This window comes from Drosophila pseudoobscura, chromosome 2 (assembly GCF_009870125.1).
Source record: "Drosophila pseudoobscura strain MV-25-SWS-2005 chromosome 2, UCI_Dpse_MV25, whole genome shotgun sequence".
Classification (NCBI taxonomy): Eukaryota; Metazoa; Arthropoda; class Insecta; order Diptera; family Drosophilidae; genus Drosophila; species Drosophila pseudoobscura.
The window spans coordinates 8,862,891-8,883,693 of NC_046679.1; the positions used below are offsets into that span (position 1 = coordinate 8,862,891).

The 20,803-nt window shown below is 45.3% G+C and overlaps 5 protein-coding genes across 23 annotated transcripts in view; 3 read left to right on the top strand and 2 right to left on the bottom strand.

Moving 5' to 3' along the window:
* Window positions 1–5,240, top strand: part of RYa-R (RYamide receptor) — a 60,410-nt gene extending 55,170 nt beyond the window's left edge. Inside the window, exons 5-8 of one of the 3 annotated variants that reach the window (XM_015181551.2) lie at window positions 3,948–4,016; window positions 4,073–4,307; window positions 4,745–4,827; window positions 4,899–5,240. In XM_015181551.2, coding sequence (XP_015037037.2) covers window positions 3,948–4,016; window positions 4,073–4,307; window positions 4,745–4,827; window positions 4,899–4,937 — 426 coding nt within the window. In that variant the 3' untranslated portion in view covers window positions 4,938–5,240. Of the gene's footprint in view, window positions 1–3,947; window positions 4,017–4,072; window positions 4,378–4,735; window positions 4,828–4,898 lie in introns of all 3 variants that reach the window. The other 2 variants (XM_015181552.2, XM_003736357.3) reach the window with 2 other exon arrangements.
* Nep5 (Neprilysin 5) lies at window positions 5,180–10,652 on the bottom strand. Its single transcript, XM_003736358.3, has 9 exons — window positions 10,141–10,652; window positions 8,380–8,566; window positions 8,224–8,318; window positions 7,587–8,160; window positions 7,239–7,518; window positions 6,351–7,182; window positions 6,243–6,291; window positions 5,895–6,093; window positions 5,180–5,833 (listed from the first exon to the last, which is right to left on the bottom strand). The coding sequence occupies exons 1-9, from the start codon at window positions 10,286–10,288 to the stop codon at window positions 5,489–5,491; spliced, it is 2,709 nt and encodes a 902-aa protein (XP_003736406.3). The 5' UTR covers window positions 10,289–10,652; the 3' UTR covers window positions 5,180–5,488.
* On the top strand, window positions 9,092–10,045 carry LOC13036432 (uncharacterized). 2 transcript variants are annotated; one of them, XM_003736360.3, is made up of 2 exons: window positions 9,092–9,634; window positions 9,692–10,045. In XM_003736360.3, exons 1-2 carry the CDS (start codon window positions 9,181–9,183, stop codon window positions 9,844–9,846), a joined length of 609 nt encoding a protein of 202 aa, XP_003736408.3. In that variant the 5' UTR covers window positions 9,092–9,180; the 3' UTR covers window positions 9,847–10,045. The 2 variants fall into 2 exon arrangements, with proteins under 2 accessions (XP_003736408.3, XP_015037042.2); XM_015181556.2 differs by having other exon boundaries at window positions 9,093–9,634; window positions 9,704–10,045.
* Window positions 10,653–11,843: 1,191 nt separating the features above from the next.
* Window positions 11,844–17,013, bottom strand: spz (Spaetzle domain-containing protein). 16 transcript variants are annotated; one of them, XM_033385770.1, is made up of 8 exons: window positions 15,981–17,012; window positions 14,294–14,530; window positions 14,014–14,091; window positions 13,693–13,863; window positions 13,560–13,629; window positions 13,041–13,392; window positions 12,742–12,968; window positions 11,844–12,186 (listed from the first exon to the last, which is right to left on the bottom strand). In XM_033385770.1, exons 1-7 carry the CDS (start codon window positions 16,041–16,043, stop codon window positions 12,788–12,790), a joined length of 1,152 nt encoding a protein of 383 aa, XP_033241661.1. In that variant the 5' UTR covers window positions 16,044–17,012; the 3' UTR covers window positions 11,844–12,186; window positions 12,742–12,787. The 16 variants fall into 16 exon arrangements, with proteins under 16 accessions (XP_033241661.1, XP_003736417.3, XP_033241658.1 ...); XM_003736369.3 differs by having other exon boundaries at window positions 13,041–13,395; XM_033385767.1 differs by having other exon boundaries at window positions 13,041–13,416.
* On the top strand, window positions 12,300–12,748 carry LOC26533361 (uncharacterized). The gene has a single exon (XM_015181557.2). The coding sequence runs from the start codon at window positions 12,483–12,485 to the stop codon at window positions 12,609–12,611; it is 129 nt and encodes a 42-aa protein (XP_015037043.1). The 5' UTR covers window positions 12,300–12,482; the 3' UTR covers window positions 12,612–12,748.
* Window positions 17,014–20,803: the final 3,790 nt, after the last annotated feature.

A 20,803-nucleotide genomic window follows, 5' to 3' on the forward strand; every position in this document is an offset into this window, starting at 1 on the left:
AAATTTTTTTGGATAAGTTCAATATTTTTGAACTTTTACAACAGCATTTAATCAACACAATCTTCAGAATATTTAGAATTTAAGCATTTTAAAAATATTTAAAAAATATCAAGCAAGTCCTTGAGCTTTAAAAGACTTCAAAGAATTTATGGAACATTTTTGAAAAAAGCTGTGTTAAAAACTAATTTAAGTTTAACCCGCTCCACATTAATTTTTCCATTTCTTGAGAAAGTCAAACCACTAGGTTTTGAGTGAAATTGCTGTGCAAATTAGTTGCTGATTAGTTGAGCTGCCCGTCGACGGTATTGTTTAATGACCGTTTGATTTTTGGCTATTTCATGGATAACAATTTGAGCTCCGGTTGGGTTGCGGGTTGCAGGTTGTGGGTTTTGGGTACAGACATTGTTTCACCTTTTCACCTGGCACTTTCGCAATTGTCTGGCAATTAAATGTGGCTTCAATTACCGCAGCTCGGGGCGGCATGCGGGTCCATCCACAGGTCAGTTCCAGAGTTGGGCAAGGGACTGGGACTGGGACTGGGCGATGGACCAGCCACAGCCAGGGGCACGCGCTAATCGATGAGCCAAATGGATTGATTAATAGTCGTAAACAGATATCAGCGGGTAATCGAGTAGCGGACCCATGCCGGATGCCTGTCGAATGAACTAGTTCCCAGTCGTAATTATTAACTGGTCCCGACATGCATTTATTTCTGAAAACTGGTTTGCGTCTGGCTTTGGAGGCACTGTGTAATCGTAATCGTGTTCGTAAGGCAACTCCCACGCCAAAAAAGAGATTTCCAATTGTGAATGAAATGCTGCTTTCAATTTTCGGCGAACTGTTTTTATATACCTACCCTCCCCTCCGAATTCAATGGCATTAAGCTGAACACAGGAAAAAACCCAGCGACGTACGGGTAATAATAAAAATTACGAGACCTGCCCAAAAGTTGCAATCAAAATCGTTTAATGCGCTTACCGCGCCTTTGTTGATTGGACAGCTCGCCGCTTAGGGCCTCTTTCTCTTGAGAAACTAAACCAAACAACGGCAGAAAATTAAATCTTGCGAAAAGCCAAAAGACCAACATAAAACTACTTACTTTTTACCCATGGTACTCGTTCGTATTCGTAAGTTGAAAGTTTCGGCATCGTAACAAACATTTTGCATTCGACAACCGGTCCTCCTCCTCCTGCCATGGGCTGTATGTAGGTATAAATCAAATTCTGTGCACTTAAAAAGCAATCAACTTTGACGCCCTCCTCTCATTAATTAAACAAAACGAATGACAGTCAGCAGGGACAGGGACAGGCTTTGGCCTGTCCCCGAAAGTAGAAGCCATTTGGTAGTCGTGGACGTGTCAGGAAATTTAATTAGTGAATTACTTGGCGAAAGAGCAGAACGCTTTGCACCTCATCGCGAAGAGTGGAGAGGCGTCTATTCAAATCGAAATATCATTCAGCCTCTGGGGGTATTCTCTCCGAGACAGAGTGGATCAAAATTCATTTGTCAGCCTTTCTCTCCTCTCACTTTCATGGCCCAGTTCCTAATGTTTTCGTGGGTGTGGGCTGGGGTCCCTACTTAAACCGAAATCATTTTGATGAATTACAGCACGGTCTGGACTGTACTGGACTACTGGAGCTCATTTTTTATGTAAGCCTCTGCGCGGCATTAACTTTGATGGGCGGGCATGACACTTGTAGTACCCATAACCGTAGTCGTAACCGCAGCCGAAGGAGAAGCGCTACCACGACCGCTAACCGGTTCAAAACCAAAACAAAACCAAGAAAAGCAAAACTAAGTGTGATATTATTGTGGCTAATGCCGGCAACGAACGCTGCTGCCAATTAAGTCGTGAGACTGTCGAAGCTTAAAGACCAAAAAACAAACGACCAAAGAGATGAAACTAGAGCCGCAGGCAGCAAATTCCAAGCAGCTCATACGCCACATGAGTAATGTACTTGAGTATGGTGTCTCTACAAGAGACACCTCAGCTACAGGCTAGCCATTGATACCCAAACCCATGGATGACGTTGCAGCTTCCACCCACAAGCCCGGCTGGATTGAGGGAAAGCTGTATGCACAGCGGACACATGCCCCGGCCAAAGGTCACAGACGGAGAGGCACACGCAGACAAGGTCCCAGCGGAGGCGTCAACAAAAACATATTTGTATAAACATTCATTACCAGCTTAGTTGGCTTCACTTTGTTTGCGTCTCGTGTTTTTACGCCTGAACAGCGGTGCGTATACTTAATGTTTGCATTGTTAACACTCAGCCAGCCAGCCAGCCAATGCGAGAGCGAACTAACGAGGCATTAAAACGAATCAAATGGCCTCGTTGAGCACTCGTTTATAGCCGCCTGGCAACTGCAGTTCGAAGGGAGACCAGGACACAGTCGCCCGCATTAGCTCCATGAGTAGCTTTATAAAAATGCCTTAAAATGCGTTTAAAAACCAACTGTCACCAGATGCTGACTTTGGTAAATAACCGAGGATATAGATTCGAATTCATCCGACCATTGCATCAATTCATAATCGCTGGCTATTGGCAGTCAGATATTTATCTGGCCAATAATGCGATAATATCTGCATGGGAATCCAATTCCTTTGTGCTGCCATTTCCTATCAGAATTCAATAAAGGCTTCGCATATGATTCGTTTATTGGTACTTCGATACCCTTTGCATCATCAGCAGCGGCAGCGTCAGCGGCAGCCATTCTGCAATTGCTCTTTTCAGTCTCGTCTATCTCTGGCTCTGAGATGACGTCGTTCCCCTTTATTGGCCAAGTGGGCAACTGGCTTTAACAACTTTATCGTGCATTCGTTTTGGGCCGTAAACCTTTATGTCATGTCTAGCTCAGGTGGTCACGTGAGAGACGTGCCCAATGAGTTCATCATAAAACTAAATTATGCCGTCATATTCGAGATTCTGCTGCAGCCCGATGAAACCTAAAAACCTAAACTCTTGGATTAGTTGGATAACTTTTTACGGCATTTGTGACTTCAATTCGTATGGATTTTCCACGTTTCCCCTGCCAACGCGCACGGGTAGTTACCTTCAGCTGTCACATGTCATCGGGAATTCTTAATAAATAAAACAAAATCCTTTCGAAACAAAGCCATACGAATTTTTTATAGGTATTGTGCGTGACAAATAGGAATCGCAATATCGTATGGTTGCCAAGGGGTGGAACGAGGAAAGTGGTTCACTTTTTCCAATAGACTACAGGAAAACTGTGATAAAATACAACAATCAACGACCATAAGCGGTAGAACAAAACAATATTTAAAGCATACTAGAGATATTATTTCCGTACACTGTTGGCCAAAAAGTGTTGCATAGTTTTTGGCTGAAGATAACGTGTCACAGACATGTAGATATTTGTAGGAGCTATGTAATAATCATGTAGAATTGCATTTTCAATTATTTAATGTTTCAGAAACACTCTTTAAAGGCGACATAACTCAAGACAAAGAAAGTCCTTATTAGTCGCCAGAGGTCATGTACATTTTCCCCCTTTGAGTGGGAATACAGGAGGAACGTCCGTAGGACAAAACTCTTTTGCTGTCGAACGACTTAAAGAAGATGCTTCGATAAAAATTAGTTTCAAGTGGCCATAAAAGCGAGTCATTGGCCCTTGATATAAATAAAGTTATATTCGTTTTATGGATGGGACTTCTCCAGCCATAGACTTTACGGCTTGACAGATGGCTCGAGATAGGGCGAAATGTCGCCACATGCGACACAGTCAAAGTTAGAGTCAGGCCCGGCAGGTCAAGGTCGTAAATCGTGAATGGATGTGGTGTGTGCCCGAGACCAAGAGACTCAGACCGCAGTCCTATAAATAGACACTGTAATTGGGTATGGTACATACATACATATACTCCACTTGGGCTTTAGTGTCACACATAAATTAATCATACTTCCGTTTGCTTTATGTACTTGCAGATGATTAAGATGATGCTGACGGTTGTGATTGTATTTACCATCTGCTGGCTGCCATTTAACATTCTGCAGGTGGGTTTGGAGTTCATGGATATCTTAATTTACTGTCTACATCATCTGTTTGACAGCTCCTGCTCAACGACGAGGAGTTTGGGAAATGGAAGCCCCTACCCTATGTGTGGTTAGCCTTCCACTGGCTGGCCATGTCGCACAGCTGCTACAATCCCATCATTTACTGCTATATGAATGCCCGGTTCCGTGGCGGCTTCCTCCAGATCATGTATCGCGTGCCCGGCCTGCGTCGCTGCTGCTGTCTGCATCGGTATCTGCGCAGCCGCGGCGAACGCAGCTACGAAGCAACCGGTGAGATGACCTTCAAGTACCATCGCCGAAACGGTGATGGTCTAGTCAGGAAACCTAAAATACGAATTAGGTGCCACCCCTCTCTCTCTCTTTCTAGTATCTACTTATTTTGAACATCTAATTGTCATCTAATTTATTGTCTCTCGGTCTGTCTGTACCATCTACGAGTATCTTTCTATCTGTCTGTCTGGGAATGCGGTTCTTTCTGTCCGTAGTAGCCTTAGCTTTGTTCCTTTCATTCTGTTCTCTAGCCTACTTACGAGTATTGCATGACACTCAAGAAGCACCTTTTCGCATGACCAGCACCGCAACACTTGACTGTTGATTTGTAATTTTCGATTATGTATATACAGAGGCATACAAAATTTGCTAACTTTTTTCGTTACTCTTGTATCTACCCTCCGCTGGCTGCTGCATCATCGACGAAGGAACCGAAGAGGCCTTCCACCTGCATCGTGTGAACACCTGCACCACATACATCAGCACAAGGCGAAAGTTACGAGCGAATTCTATGCAAGCGGTATGCATTAAGCATCCTTAAGCACTGCCTTTACTCATTACCTTCTTCATATGTTCTTCCCCTCGAATTAGAGCCAATTTTCATGTGCAGAGACCACAGTTTTGCGGTAGCTGCCCCACCAGAGGAGGCACTGCCTCTGGCAGGGAGACTGCCGGCTTCAGGAGAGTTTCATGTGAGCGGAGGGAACGGTAACTGCACAGAGTTCTAAATGGAAGACGGAAGATGACAGATGTATGCAACCAAAGAACCGAATCTCCCACAGACACCTTGTCTGTCTGTATGTCTGTATGTACGAGTATCTGTGTGTGAATGTGAATGTTTTAAGTGTACTATTGTAAATGTCGAATCGTTGTAAATTTAATGAATGTATATTAAAGATAATCAATTAAAACGAGTATATACATGCAAAATGAGAGACAGTTTGTATATAAATATGTGTGTGGCGGATCCCTAGAGGGATAGGGAAATTGCAATCCTAAGTACTGAGAACTGTTGAGAAGCATTTACCACTTATTGCACAATCGTAAAGAACCGTGCAATAGACACCTGTATAATTGATCTAAAATCTAAAACCTAATCCTAGTACAAAGATGTAGAAAATCACTTGACTGTTCCTGTTTTTCCCCTGTTACCCCTTACGAATCAATCTCATGGGATCCCATCACCAAATGCGGCACTTGCGCTGATGGGGATTCATGGCCGAGCCACGTGCACACCTGAAGGTCCTCGCAAACTCCTCTGAATTGGATAGCACTCCTTTTAGTCGCATCTGTCCGGGGCAGTGGGAGTCGCTGAGGGCATAGCGGGAGGCGGCTGGAGTGTACGTCTCGCACCAGAGATTGCCAAACGCAATAAAGAAGAGCTGCTCGTGCGTATAGTGCTCCAGGCCTGGGAGCTTCGATCGCTCCCGTCCCATCTCCTTGACGTAGAGACGGTAGGCGTAGTAGGCCTCCCGCATCCCTCCATTATCGGCAATATTCTCGCCCAGTGTTAATTCGCCATCGATCTGGGGACAATCACATAAATGATTCATATGAGCCATGGCCATAAATACACACAATACTCACGTATTCATCAATGTCCGCGAGATGATATCGACTATACTGTTCCACGAAGCACTCTGTACGGTTGACGTACTCGTTGATTGTCTGGTTGGACCACCACTCGACCATGTTACCGTCCCTGTCGAAACGCCGTCCGCTGTCGTCGAAGCCGTGCGTCAGCTCGTGCCCCAGGATGGTGCCAATCGAGCCATAATTCAATGCCCTAACAAGGACACAACGATTCAGATGCAATTTCAGAAAGGCATTAGGTTACTACTAGGTGCTGGGGGATGGTGGCTGGAACATGACAGGTGCTGGTGCTCGGCGGTTGGAGTGCGGAGTGCTCTGTGTTTTTGCAGTGGAGAGACTTACTCAAGACCAAGGTCATAAAACGGATACTGCAGAATGGCAATGGGAACCGCTGCAAATGAAAAGACAATAAGGATTAAGGGCTCGGCGACAGGACGGGGCCACGCTCACTTATAGCATTTGATTGAAACGTGTGGAAGGCATTCACATTAGAGGGCGACGTTGCCCATCCAATTGGCTCCGGCTTATCCATTTCGTTCAGTTTCTCCATCATCTGCCAGTGCACGAATCCCATCAGGTTCTCCAGGTGCATGCTGGCATTCACCACCGCCCCTTCGTAGTAAGCATTCAGAGCCGTGCCATTCCTCAGCCACGAGGGAAAGCCAATGAAACTCTTCATCTCGGCGGACTTTTGCATCGTCTTTCGCTTGGTTGCCGCATCCATCCAGGCTGTAGAGCGCACCAGGCGATCGAAGGCTCGTCGTATGTCGCTCAGCATCCGCTGCACGCGTGGCAGCTTCACCCTGGTGAACTCCTCGTCGGCCAGGACATAGCTGACGGCCATCCCGAAGAGGCTGTTCACTCCATTGGCGCAGTAGAGGGATCGTGGTGTGCTGCCCTCAGTGCCGATGGCCAGCCGCATATACTCCGAATGGAGCAGACGCATGGAGCTAGTGGTATGCAGCACCAGCTCCTCGATGGTGCTCAGCCAGAGATAGGATTCTATGTGGGACGGTGGAGTCTCCTCCAGATACTCCACTACATTCTGCAGGTAGAGAATATCCGCCTGGCTGGTGATGATGGTCAGATTGGTGGTCATTTGGCGGTTTTTCTCGTGCCGGGTGCCCTTCAGGATGAGCTCCATGTAGCGCATCCAGATGGGCAAAGTCTTCGGGGCAATGTTCTTGTCCGTCTGATTTTGCAGTTGCGTCAGCGATATATATATTATATCGTCTGCGGGGTTCTTTGAAGGCTTCGTTGAGTTTTCAGCATCTTCTTTCAACTGGAATTTGGTATAAGGATTACTTCTGGCAATATCTCCTTCTGCGGCGCTCTTACCTCGTGGATTTTCCGGGCTACTTTAACGCCTTGCTTCACCAGCTGCGAGATGCCCACAGTGGCCTCCTCCTGATTCACATAGGGATCCACGTAAAGCAAATATTTCTCGATAACCTTGCGGATATAGTTGAGGTAGGCCGACATCCCAGAGGTCGTCTGTTTGGCCGCTTCCTCCTCTTCGCTCTCGAGATCGTCCTCGCTATCGTCCTCGTCGCTGTTCTGCATAAATATGGTCTTTCGGTGGATCTTTCGCAGCAGCTTATGCGAATCATCATTGTTGCTGCCACAAATTATTAAAGACTCAGGGATTCAAGACTCTTTCAACTAAAGGATTATCATTAAACTTACAAGGGAAATGCTGATTCTGTTTCGGGGGTGCCCAGGGCTATACGATTGATGGAGCGGTTGAAGGGATCGGGAAACACATCGAAGCCAATGATCAGGTCCATGCTGAGATGCTGTTTGATGGCCACCATCGACTCCAGCCAGTTGTAGCTGGCATTGGCTACCTGCGCTGTATATTTCGATTCATTGCCCAAGGTGAGATTCAGGGATGTGGGCAGGAGGGGCAGCTGGAAGCGCAGTAGATAGTCGACCAGGGGCTCCAGATTTCGCTGGTCCAGCTGCTTTGTGTCCATGCAGGCTCCGTACATGGTCTTGGCCTTGCCCACAGCCTCCGGCTCGGCGCTGCTGATGTTAGATCGAAGGAACTCCCGCACTACGCGCATTATATGCGCCTGTCGCTCCCGGAACCAGTCGTTGGAGGTCACGGAGTCCGGACGCGGATGCTCCTCGGCCCAGCGGCCGCAGGTGAATTTGTAAAAGTCCTCACAGGGATCAGTCTGTTCATCCATCGCATAGATGAGGCTGGCCGCTGAGCGGATGCACTCCCGGCTGCGACAAATTGGATTCGATTTCTTAACTGAAAACAGAACGAGGATCAGAATGCGGCTGCTAGGATCAACTGAATCTTCCGACTACTCACTGGATACGCTTAGGACTATGATTGCTATCAGCAGAATGATTACAAGTGCCAGCAGTGCACCCAGCACGACCTTGTGGTAGTAGCTGCGTCGAAATCTGAACGGGAGAGCATAGAGAAGATAATTATAAGGACATCGGGCTAGGACCTCGCACTCACCTCGACTGGATCCCAATCAGATTCGGGCTTATTCGCTGGTAAGGCAGTTGTTTGCCCTGATCGCTTTCCGATGCCGATGCCTGGCCATGGCCATTGGCAGCTCCATTGCCAATCCCGTTCCCGTTCGCACTGCCATTCCCATTCTCGCTTATGGCACGAACAGGTGCGGACAATAGGCTCAGAGCACCTGTAATGGATTGTCGGACAATTTCCGATGAATATAGGCACTAATTGGCGTCTCCCTCTGACGCTGGACGCCGAATTGGCTTCGAGGAATGTGTTCTTTGAGGCACGTTTTATTAACGCTAATTAGTCTAATGCTGTCAATATTTTTCTGTCACAACAACACACTCCCCCAACCCCAACGCCATGGAGCTTCGTGTTTTTTCAGCTGTGGCTGTGTGGCACTGTCCTATCTTGATCGGGGGCACAGAGACAGCAACTCCGTGCGTCATTCGCTGGACTTGCGAGTGTCCCGTTAGAATGACCTGCACTTTGGCGCCCTTAATCGCCTTTCTAATGCATACACCAGCCCACACGTCACGTGGAGCGTTTGCAGAAGTGCATAGAGCCATGGGTACAATGGGTTCAATGCCCTCAACAAGTTTTTGCGTGCCCAGCGATAGTTTAACCCATTTTAAATCGTTTCTGCTAGATAATGCACACCAAATGGAGACTGAATATCCTGTTATTATCTGTCATGCTTCATTCATTCATATTTTCAGAGTACCCCTTAGGGTTCCCCAGATTGTCAGTAAAAAAAATTCAAAAATTTGGGTTCAGGTTTTAGCGTTGCCCAAGATGTGGTTTAACATGACAGCATTGGATATGAACATGTTTGCCATGGCCGACGACGTGTACAACTTGATGGAGATCTTCGATGAGGCGTCCAGCTTTGAGGGCAGGATTATCAAACGCATAGAGAATGCGCTCGTCATCTGTGATATTCTGGTTTCCGTGCTGGTGGCCACCATAGTGGGTCGCTATCTGTTTCACAGTTGCTTCAAAAAATTGCATCGGTCTGTCAAACGGACCTCGTATCTTCCAAAATTCATCGCCCAAATAAAGCAATTCAATCAAGAGATGGGTGTTCAAGGAAGCAGCGTAAAAAGCTTGGACTCTATTCAACCAATCAGCCAAATGAAGCCAATTATACATAAGATGAGTGTTCGAGGCAGCAAGGCAAAGATCTGGAAAACCGATGTGGACCACTGCGAGCAAAAACCAAAGAATGGCCAGGACCAAACTGTACAAGGTAATGCCAGAAATCGCATTGCGACAACTAACTTCATGAACTGTAGCATTGAATCAGCGATAATTACAGGAAGATCCTCGATTGAAGGCATTGATGATGGGGACGAGGTCACCATGAAGGCACCGGAAAGGGAAAACTTCTCCGTCAAACTGATGGGAACGCAAGAGTGGGCTGCCAATTATTTGGCCACAGGCGGACGGACCACGCCATAGCCTTCGATGCTTCTGAGACACTCAACTTCCCTAAGTCTTTTATTAAGTGAATTACGTTCTACCCTCCCCCAATGGGTTTGCGGTTAGTGATTCAATTCGGATGCTCAAAACGAATTCAATTCCATATTAACTTACCTATATACCCGAACCAAGTTTTATCATAACTTATAAGAAATACAATATTAGCACTAAAAAATGACTCACTCGATTGAATATTTGTTGAAATACTTCGTACGAGTATTTCAAAGAATATAGCCCCTGGGGGGATGGTGGGTGTTGGGTCTCTGGGCTCACCTGGCGTCTGCTGTCGTTGAAGGGGCAGGGGCTGCTGCTGGAGATTCTCGTGAAAGAATCCATGATTAATATTGCCCGTGGTCCAGATTCGATTACGCTCATCCATGTCGTCAGTGGTCGTGTGCTCTGATGTGCCCCTGCCAGCCATTCGAATGACTCAGTCGACGGATAAGTGCATTTTCTGTGATTTTTCCAAGCGCTTTACGGCATCTCAATGAGCAGCGATAACTGAACACTATTCATCTGTATACACGTCACATCGCCCACATGTTGCGCACTGCACTCGATATCAGTGTGGATTTACAGTCTTAGAGGAACTGAGAACAGTTGAGCGTCTTTGAGCAATTCTGATAGTTTCTAGGCCATTGCATAATTTGGCATAATGCAAGCACTGAGAAGGAAAAAAGCCAATGCCACAGCAAGGAACAACTCTATAAAAATCGACTCAAGTGGAGACAGTGCTGCAGGCGACTGGACGGAGCTGCCGACTACCGGCGTATTGGAGCCCTAGCGTCGTCAACAGAACGTATTTATACGCTACCAATACGGCAACAGACACCAGCACTAGTGCCAGCAACCGAATAACAACAAAAGCAGAGCTACAACCAACAAATCAGGCAACCCCCATTAACTCCTTTGGCCATGCAAATGTGCCGCGGCAATTACGTGGAGACCAACGAGGACCCCGCTCTGCCGCCACCACCACTACCATGGCCCAGGCACAGGCACAGGCACAGCTCTGACAGTGTCTGACTGTCTAGCATGTTGTCCCTATTGTTGTACGTTCCATCACACCCCGTAAGGGACAGAGTCCATTGATTTTCCGTAAGAATAACACAGGAACAGTGTAAATAAAGCTATCAAAACAGGTTTAACTTGAAGTCTGTAAGACCACAATATAGACTTCGCACTCTGAGACGTTCTCTTGTATGAATCGTCTCTAGGGTATACCTCATTTCACTCTGAAGCGTCCCATTCTTTCTTTTGTGAATCCAAGCCTTGCACGAACAGAGACCAATCGACCACAATCCAATCCGATGGCCAAAGTCCAGTGGCGTAATGAGAAAATAAATGACATTGCAACGGGAAACCATATATATTAGGTATTACATATGGAAAGATACTATGGATAGTTACTAATTGATATGGACTTCCACATACTGTACTCTAGCTTATAGCTATTCGGAGGTTCATGATTGATGACCCTGAGCGATTCCCCAATGGCTAGTTTCGATCAGGCCACGGCACTGACTTCTCTCTCTCTCAGTGAATAGTGTGGAAGAATACCTAATAATAGTAATTAAATGGCGGCACTTTGCCCGCCCACTGGGAATCCACAAGCATTTGCATTGTTAGCCCTAACTTTGACATAGTTTATTGTGGAAAATCGGAATCGATAAATGATATTGATTTCTACATATGAATGCAGTAACATACATCGCGCATACGCCCCGCTGTTAGCCGAAACTCTATTGCAATGTAATGTGGCACGGGTATTCCACCTTCCCCTGCCATATCCCCGGATTGTGTGTGATGTATTTGCACTCACTAGTGTGTAATTGGTTTGCCCAACGGGAGGGCACCTACCAGTATGATTATTCGTATTAATAAGTAAATAAATTTGCCACCAGGTAACCTCCTACGTGTGTAATAGCCGGCCCCTGCCATGGCTTTTGGTTTCCTGACGGGTTCAAAGAACTTTACTTTGTTGTCATGTACTTGCATACATTTATTGTACATTATATTTTTTTAAACATACATTTTTCTAATGATTTCTCGTACTCTAGGACTACAATATAATTGCATGCAGCTTAGCTTAGACACTGGACACAGGGAAACCAGTCGCGGAGATATGACACGAATATGTTTACACTGACTCGATGAAGAACGAAATTAAAGTGCCTTAACTCAAAGCGGACTCTGCCTTGGATCAGCATTATTCCATGGGTGGATTATACATATGTTTTGTGCATTAAAATACAAATTATAAAACAACGACCCCTGGACAGTTTGGCCTGCCATCCTGTGGTGGGTGAAACTTTTGTGCTGCAACGAAAAGAAGAATAGAAAATTCAAATTAAACGAATATTACAGGTTTGGAAAATTTTCCTGATCTAGCAAGCCATGCAAAATTGTCAGAAATTGTTATATCAATATCTGTAGCTTTTTCTTCATTCTGTGAAATCTGTTTCAAACATTCACACGTAAAACTCTCTTTTATTTTTTGGCTTCCAAAAGTTTTTGTCGCTAAGAGTAGAACAATCCCCAAACCAAACAATCAGTAGTTAATTATTTTCTTATTCAAAAGTTTGCCGTTTATCAGCCTTCGACTGTTCGTGAAAATGGATCGCTTTTTCGGAAATATTGAGAACATGCTAAAGACCAAGATGAAGGTGGAGAGCAAGGGAATGGCCCTGAAGCTGGTGGGATTCTACGCCGTTGGCTACACCCTGCGCAAGTTAGTCAAGTAGATGGCCGAAGATGCCGTGGATGCAGTAGCCGTCCCCAAGCCCAGATGTTCGTCCGTTTTGTTCCAGTGTTCGCTCAGTTTCTAAATTGCAATGTTCCAATCGTTTAAAGGATAATAAATTGTGATCCTACCTCCAAATCACATTTTCGCAGCTACTCGAGCGACTCAATAACTCGCTTAGAGGACTTTGAGCACGCACTTGCAGCAGGAGGGTATCTTGAAGGACTCCTGTCCCACATCCAGCTCGCCGCTCGTATTGCGGATGCTGGCCAGCATTCGCAACACGTAGTGCTGCTTGCAGATGGGCTTATATCGCTGCGGAAAGCTCAAGGAGTAGTCACAGGGCATTTCCTCGTTCCTGAAAGTGGATTCAACATAGAATATTTAATTTATGAGCGGGGGAATGATTTGATGTTTGACAGGGGCTTACTCGCACTCTTCGATCAGTATGCCTTGCTTGAACTCATCGTTGTTGACTATGAACTGCCAGGTGTTGTCCGACTTCAGGCCCGACTTGGGGTACAGGTACCTCCGACGGCTCCTGCACAGGAAAACCTCATCATTGGGGCCCAATCGCGAACTGATATCCACGGGAACGGGCTCGGGATCACTGAAGAAATTGGAGAAGTTCTGCGACAGTTTTCCCTTGATGAGCGACAGATCCGGATAGTTCTCGACCTGGGTGCAGAAGGATTTGGATTTGTGATTGGCTTGATCCTCGACGCACTGCGGTATATCCCTCTTGATCACCGGCGGCGTGGTGGTCTTCATGTGGTGCATGACTGCTGAATCGGGAAAGACAATAGCTGAAGTTAGGCAGCGCCAAAGGCAGTTGGCCGTGAGTATGGGATCGATTTAGTTGTTAATTGTATTGCGGGCTTGTATTCGATTAATCGAGTATAGAATGTAGCTGAGCTGGGACCACACCCCACTGTACTGGTCTACTTACGGTTCTCTGGCGGCTGTCGCGTCCTTTGGGCCTGATCCTGTTGCTCTGGCACCGTTGTCGGATTGGTCCCCTGCAAAGAGACGAACGTATCGTTAAAGACGAGATTCAGCTTGCCGTCCGGTGAGCGCTGCACTTTGAAGTATTGATCTTGTTGGCTCAGGCTGTGATATTGATGGTAATGGCTTGGCTGTGGCTGTGGCTGTGCCTGTGGCTTAGACTGTGGCTGTGTCGGTTGCTGGGGCTGGGACTGGTGGTCGATCATGGTGTGTATGGGCATGAGGGGTGCATTGTCCGTTATCGTTGTCTGTGCAGGTAAAATTCTCGTGTTAGTCTCTCCAACCAAATACCAAAGACACACACACACACAAACAGAAACAACCCAACAAGTGATGTGATGAAATGGAATGGAATGGAATGTGGGGGCACGGGAAGCGCTGGCGAAGGACACACTTACATCAAAAATATGTACACCTGCGTCGTCGGTCACCTTGAAAATCTCAGTAATGAGTACATCGAGATCCGTGGCGGGCAACTGAAGCGAAAATGGCAAAAACAGAAGAAGGAAAAAACGCTTTATTCTCGATTGGCAATTGGCAAACTGGAGGGCCGCACTACACACTGACACAACACAACAGAAAAACAGAGGACGAATGGGGATATGGATTGGATTGGATTTTGGAAGGGATTGTCGTTGTACGTGGCACAATGTGGCAGCATCTGCCATGGGTTCACACCTCCTCCGGCCGCAACTGATGATCCCTTCCTTCCTGTATGTCTGGATGCTCCTTGGCCATGTTCCGTAGGATGTCCAGCAGATTATCGGACATAAAGTCGGACATATCTGTGGAGTTGGGAGGGCCTCCGCCTCCCGCAGCTCCGGCAGCTGCCATGGCGGCCAATTCTGCAGCTGCAGCCGCTGCCGCTGCCTCAGCTTCACGTCGTTTCGATATTTCGCTATTGATACAAACTATCTGAAAGATACATGTGGAAGATTTTTGTTTGCGGTTCATCAACATTGCCAGGACAACGTAGTGTGTTGGGGGAAAAGTAAAGCTCTGTAGCACGGTCGATTGTCTGTCTGTCTGTCTGATTGCCACACTGTCTCTCTCCCTCTCTCCGTCTCTCTATTTTTTAGCACTACATTTTGGTATTTGAACATTTGAACAGCTGTTTTCTGAGCAAGCGCAGTTTTCACTCTCTCTGTGTCGATTGTAGTCGCTGGAACAAGTACTTGCCGTTCAGTTAGGACCCGAACCCTAGGCAACGGCTGACAACAGCTGCTCGGGTTCAAATAGAGATAGCCGGGGCTAGGGCTTTACTATATTTAACCCCCAAGTCTTATACTGCGCTTATCATCGCTGCCCAAAATACGTTTCGTTTAGTGTCGTTTTGCAATAGCAAATGTTTTTTGGGGTCTGAACAGAGCGATCGTGAGCGTGTGTAATCAGCAGAAGTGAGGCGCAATGAGAGAGGGGCATGAGGGTGATGCAATGAGCTTGATAAGAATGGGATGAATAAGCCGAGACTAAACTCATAGATTGAGGATAATTTATCTGAACAGTCCAAAAAATGGCCCTTGCCATTCAGAATTTACCCAAAACAATGTGGGACTTTCACATAAAACCCGATCTTAAATGCCACCCAACTTGAACTTGATTATATCAGAGCTTTTTGCACATTTCTCGGAAATGTTTTTTCCCCGAGTATCTCGCAACCGTTTATCAAATATTGGATAGTTTTTCCATCTCAGATTTTAGATTTTCCACGAACCGACTGGAATTAAGAATGCCTGATTGATCTTCAAGCCGTGCTGTGACGTGTAGTTTGTGAATTTCCTGGAAAACGTATCAAACAGAACGTAGCAGAAGCGCTAGCGCTTCAAACACATTTACTGACATTGAATTCAGCAATTTGTCATTAGTTCCGAGTAATTGCCCTTAGCTAAGGGGCTGTTCGCACAGAGATTGGCATCGCATCCCTTTGTATTACGAATATTTGCCAAGCCATGTGCAGACCATATGGAATTATTAATATCAATTAATATTATTGCAATGTCAATGCTATGCATTTATTACCGAACTAGAGAGATACATGGAATAGAGAAAAGTGCTCATGAAAATTGCACATACAATAAATTGTTGCTGGCATTGTGAACAGGTTTGCTACGATTCCTCTAGAAAACAGACTCGAGGATGCCCTTCGCTGCCAAGTATATGGAAAAATCTCAAGTAACCCCAAAAATGACACAAAATATGAAGTGAGAAAACCGAAAAACCATATACTACGTATGTGCATATGTATGAAAGACAATATGTGATTGTATGTATGTATATCCCAATGTGACGCATGATAGTATGTGAAACAGGAAATGCTCACAACACAAAACAGATATTATAATAATTTCGGAAAATAATGGCTTACCGTGGTAAAGAGGGCGAAGAGGAGCACCAAAATTTTGATCAGCTGGTACCACATGGGCGGCATCTTGTCCGATATCGGCTCTGTATTCTCGTACTCCTGTATGGTATAGGGGATTCTGTGGACGGCTCTGGGGGGCAGCCGTCTGTGTCGGGTTTTGGTATACAGGTACAAGTGTATATAGCGGCGGCGATGATCGCTTGGTCTGGGGCTTATACCGATTTTCTTATTGCTTCAACTTTTTGTTTTTTCTTTCCGCAGTTGTTGTAGCTGCTTTTTATGAGCTTGGCGTATATAAAATCCGTATATAAAATAAATAAACTGGCACGACTAAATATTAATGCCGGGCTTTTGTTGGTAGTGGTCGTATTGTTGATGATGATAATGACGATGTTTTAGTTGTAGTTGTTGTTGTAGTTGTAGTTGTTGCTGTCGCTGCTGCCGTCGTAGTTGTCGTTTGGTTAATATATTTATAAATATTTTGTGCGGTGGCTCTTTGGCTCCGATGGGCTTTTTATTCCGTTTTGTTTGTTTCCCTTGCACGCTTGCGAAACGAAGAGAGCGAGATATGGAGGGAGAGTGGAAGACAGGCACTTCAATTAGTCGGTTTGCTTTTCACTTTAGTTTCTGATGAACCGTTGTTGTTGTTTTCGGTTTCGAGTCCGAATTCAGCTCTCAGGCTTAAGTTTATGATTTGCTTTGATCGGAGAGACAGAGAGGTTTAATGTTGAGCCTATGCCTGTGCCTGTGCCTGTGCCTTAGCCGGCGTAAAGTGAAACCAATATCGCAGCGGGCATGCGCTTTTATGGAACGAGAACCATCTGCCTCTGGGCTTTTCCGATCCGTATCGGATTGAAGAGTTTCACAATGTAACGCCACCAGAGTGCGCGCGCGCGTCTTGGGGAGTCTTTGACATTCAGTTAATTAGCCATATGCACACGAGCGGAGCGGAGCGGAGTGGAGCGGGTCGATCGGGAGGGAGCGAAAGCGTCTAAGAGAGCGCGCGACTGCGAGGCAACTGAGCAAAAAGTTTGACAAGACATACGACGGGCGCCCCAAACAATTGTCAAGTGCAGCTTTAGCCAGAGCTTAATCGCAAAGAATGAGAGAGTGGGCCAGAGAGAGAGAGAGAGAGAGAGAGCTGTCATAAGAGGAGAAGAGCCCAGACCTAGAGAGTACAAATATCTTGGATTTTATTTACAGCCGACAGCAGCCGCCACCGTGCTAATTGTTTGGGCTTCGTGACAAATGCAAGCTATTGTTAATCAATCATTAAAGATTAGCAGGAATTTTGGAATACTTTCGAAACCCAAAGAAGAAGAAAGATAGACAGAAACAGGTTAGACAGTCAGTTGACTCCTGCACTTGTAGAGTTTCCCGCAGTCGCCTAAGCTCGACTTTCGTATGCGATCAGCTGTGGCCGCTGAAAGTAAAAGTGAAGCGTGAGCTTTTTCCCAGAGCTTTCGGCGCTCACCTGCTCTCCGAGTCTATTAGGCGTCACCACCTACTTTGTATGCTGGGCGGTGCGACACACGTCAAATCCCCCGGCGCACGCGTCATGGGAGTCACAAACTCTGGCCGATAATAGCCCCATCTGGCGCGGAGCGTGGCTCAAGCGGCGGGAAAGACGCCGATTCATGATTCATGGGTATTTCCAAGAGTCTCGGCCAAAACCGCACAGTCCAGAGCCGGCATCCGTGCATAATCTGAACAATAAAAGTAAGACGAGATGTCGTGGCCATGCACGCCTTGAACTTGCCTTGGCAAAGGGCATTAATCGGGGTTTGAGATATTTAAGAAATGACGAAGCCTGACTAATTACGATTTCCATATATTTTTCTATATTGCAATACAAATATCGTGTACAAGAGCAGTTCTGATGGACATTTTATATCAATTAACAAACAAACTGACTAATTTATATTGTTTGAATATCACTATCAATGTTTACCAGTATAAAAGGGTTCTTTATGGAGAGTAAAAAGTTCTTGATAGTTGAGTCATGGCTGGAATTCTTCCATGTGGAGTCATCGCATCTAAACATATCCACAGCGGAGTGATAGCGGAGTCCCGAGGAAGTCATATCAATAGAGTACTCTGCAGAAGTAGTTTTTAAATTTAAAGAGATTAGTAGAGTATTTCTAGGAGTACTTTTAAAGTTAAAGTTGTCGAAACAATGAAGTTCATACACGGAAATAATCCGTTGAAATTTGTTCCAAACCATTTAAAGATATTTCATTACATACTTAAGGGATGGAAAAATGTATTGCATATTTCTAGGCCTCTTTTGAGATACTAATTTCATTATTAAGTTCTGTATGGAAATCACATTTGAAAACTGGATATTCTGATGAAAACCTCTGTCTGGATTTGGATCAATTGTTTCTGGGCATTTTTTAGCATTTTCAGCATTTAGTTCTCTTTTTTGGTGAGTGGTTTTTTGAAAGGAAGTCGGTTTAGTCACATACTGTACGAAGATTTGCACACAATTATGAATAATTTCCAACTAATTTAACAAATTTCAATAAAACGAACGGTCAGAATACTAAGGATATCTAAGCCTATCTATCTCAAATTAATCAAAAAATATAATCTTTCGATGAATTCAACCAAAATTCAAAGAAAATACCCAAACTCTAGAATGGAAACTGGTTATACTCGCAGAGAATGCGTGTCTATCTCGATTTCTAGCGCTTTTCAGCTTAAAGATTATGCAACATTAGCCACTCCCCATATAGCAGGAGACCAGGCTAATAAGAAATCTGCGTGTGCAGAGAGCTGTGGTTGTAAAGTGGCTCTCATTTGGCCAATGAGTTGATCCAATTAAGTTAATAGTTATTAATTGGTAGGGAAACAAGTTCATTAGAAGCACCACTAATTGATGTGGCACCTTGTGTGTGGCACGGCCAAAGAGGAACTAGAGTGGAGGCCCCAGAGATTGGCTAATCGAGCGGCGGTGATGTGATGGCACCAAAGTCATGGCAAGTCAAGCGAGCAAGCGACTCGCTCGGATCCCGGGTCAAGTTAACGAGAAAATGGTGAAATAAATTTAATGACAGCCTGCCTACGAACGTGTGTTTCTCTGTGTGTGAGTGGATAAATAATGAAATTGCATTGCACATTCAATAAAATATTCAACTGGCCGCAATTAAAGCGGCAGCGGGGAAAAATGTGGACGCACCACTTCATCGTTTGGCAAATGCAATTCCCGGCGTGACAGCGCCACAGCCACGACATGCAACGCTGCACATGCCACCACCACCTGGAAGGTGGAAGGAAGGGGGGGTTTCTTATGCGTTGGCTCCGAAAATAAAATTCGACACAGGCCACCAGGACCAGCAGCAGCCGTAGTCGTATTCGTATTCGTAGTCGTACCACCACCTGATATTACTCAAGCACAATTTGTCAGGCGATTGCATCATGGCCATAATCCAAATGAATGCTACTCGGGGGTCTCCTTCTGCCACAAAGGAGGGGAGCAAGATAAAGATGCCCCGCACATTCGAGTGCTAGACAAATATCGGTGCAGAGCTTCACAGGCTTTCACTTTTCCTTGGCCATATCCATATCCACATCCAGATCCAGATCCCCTCGACACACTAAAGTGCCAAAATGAATTGAATTATGCCGAGCAGTTTCCGCCAAAAAGAAACAAAATAAGAAGACAGCGAAAATGCCGAATAACTGGTTCACTTCCGATATGGATTGAAAATATTTTGTCGCCTGCTCCGACTGTACTAGGAGCAGCAGCAGTCGCAGCAGTAGGGGCAGTGGCAGAGGCAGCTGCGAATTTTGAAGTTGAAGTTCATTGCGCAACTAACGAGCGGCAACAGGAAGTCCAGGAAGCGGACTCTTTGGTGGCTGCTGCTGCCCCATGCTCTGGCCGGGGATTTTCTAGCATTTCCCAATGCGCAACGGCCTGTTATCGCATTTCACGTTACACTCTGAAAACTTTTCACAACACATTTTCATTTTCATTTCGCCTGTTTATTTTGCTTGCCAGCACCAGCAATTGCCCCACGTCAATTAACAAAAAAAGGAAAAAAAAACCAAAGAAATAGAGGAAAGCCCGAGAAAAGTGAGCGAAAAATTAATAGTACATGTGTGCATGCTGTTCGGTCTCGGACTTTGGCTGGACGCGATTTAAAACCCGATCTCGAGCCTTAATGCCAGGAAGTGGAACTCTGGCTGAAGACATTTTTTAAGTTTATTTATTTATGAGAGTACCCTGGACTCCCATTTCTCTTGCTTTGTCTGTAATATAAATCATACAACATGTGGCAGATGCTAATTTTTATAATTGTGACGGTGGCGTATACGCAATAGAAGACACGTGTGTAGATCTCAATTCCATTAGATTTACTTTCTGCGCAATCAACTCGAACTAAAGTCGGTTCATCGGAAAATGGTATTAACCACAAATTATTCAAAGCAAAGAAACATTCACAACTCGCCGCCAGGTTGACAGTCCCATAAACAGTAGGCAAAACAAGCATTAAAAAAATTATTAAAACAATTGATGTTGGGAAAAAATGTGAGTGCCAGGGAATAGGCGAAGTTCGGAATACCTTTTCCATTCAATTAAAAAACCTCCGGAGAATATTAATACCAGTAGTAGCTTCGTAAAGATCTAATTTTCGAACCGGATATAAACAAGAAGATACTTTCTTTGTGAAGAGTTTTGAAGCAGAAAAAAATCCTTTGGTTGCCTAACTGAAGCCAAAAACACTTTACTTTGTGGCATCTCCAACCCCCAATCGGAATTACAGTGTGTCCCATTAGTATATATTCGCTGACTATTACATGAGTTGGGCTTTTACTTATAT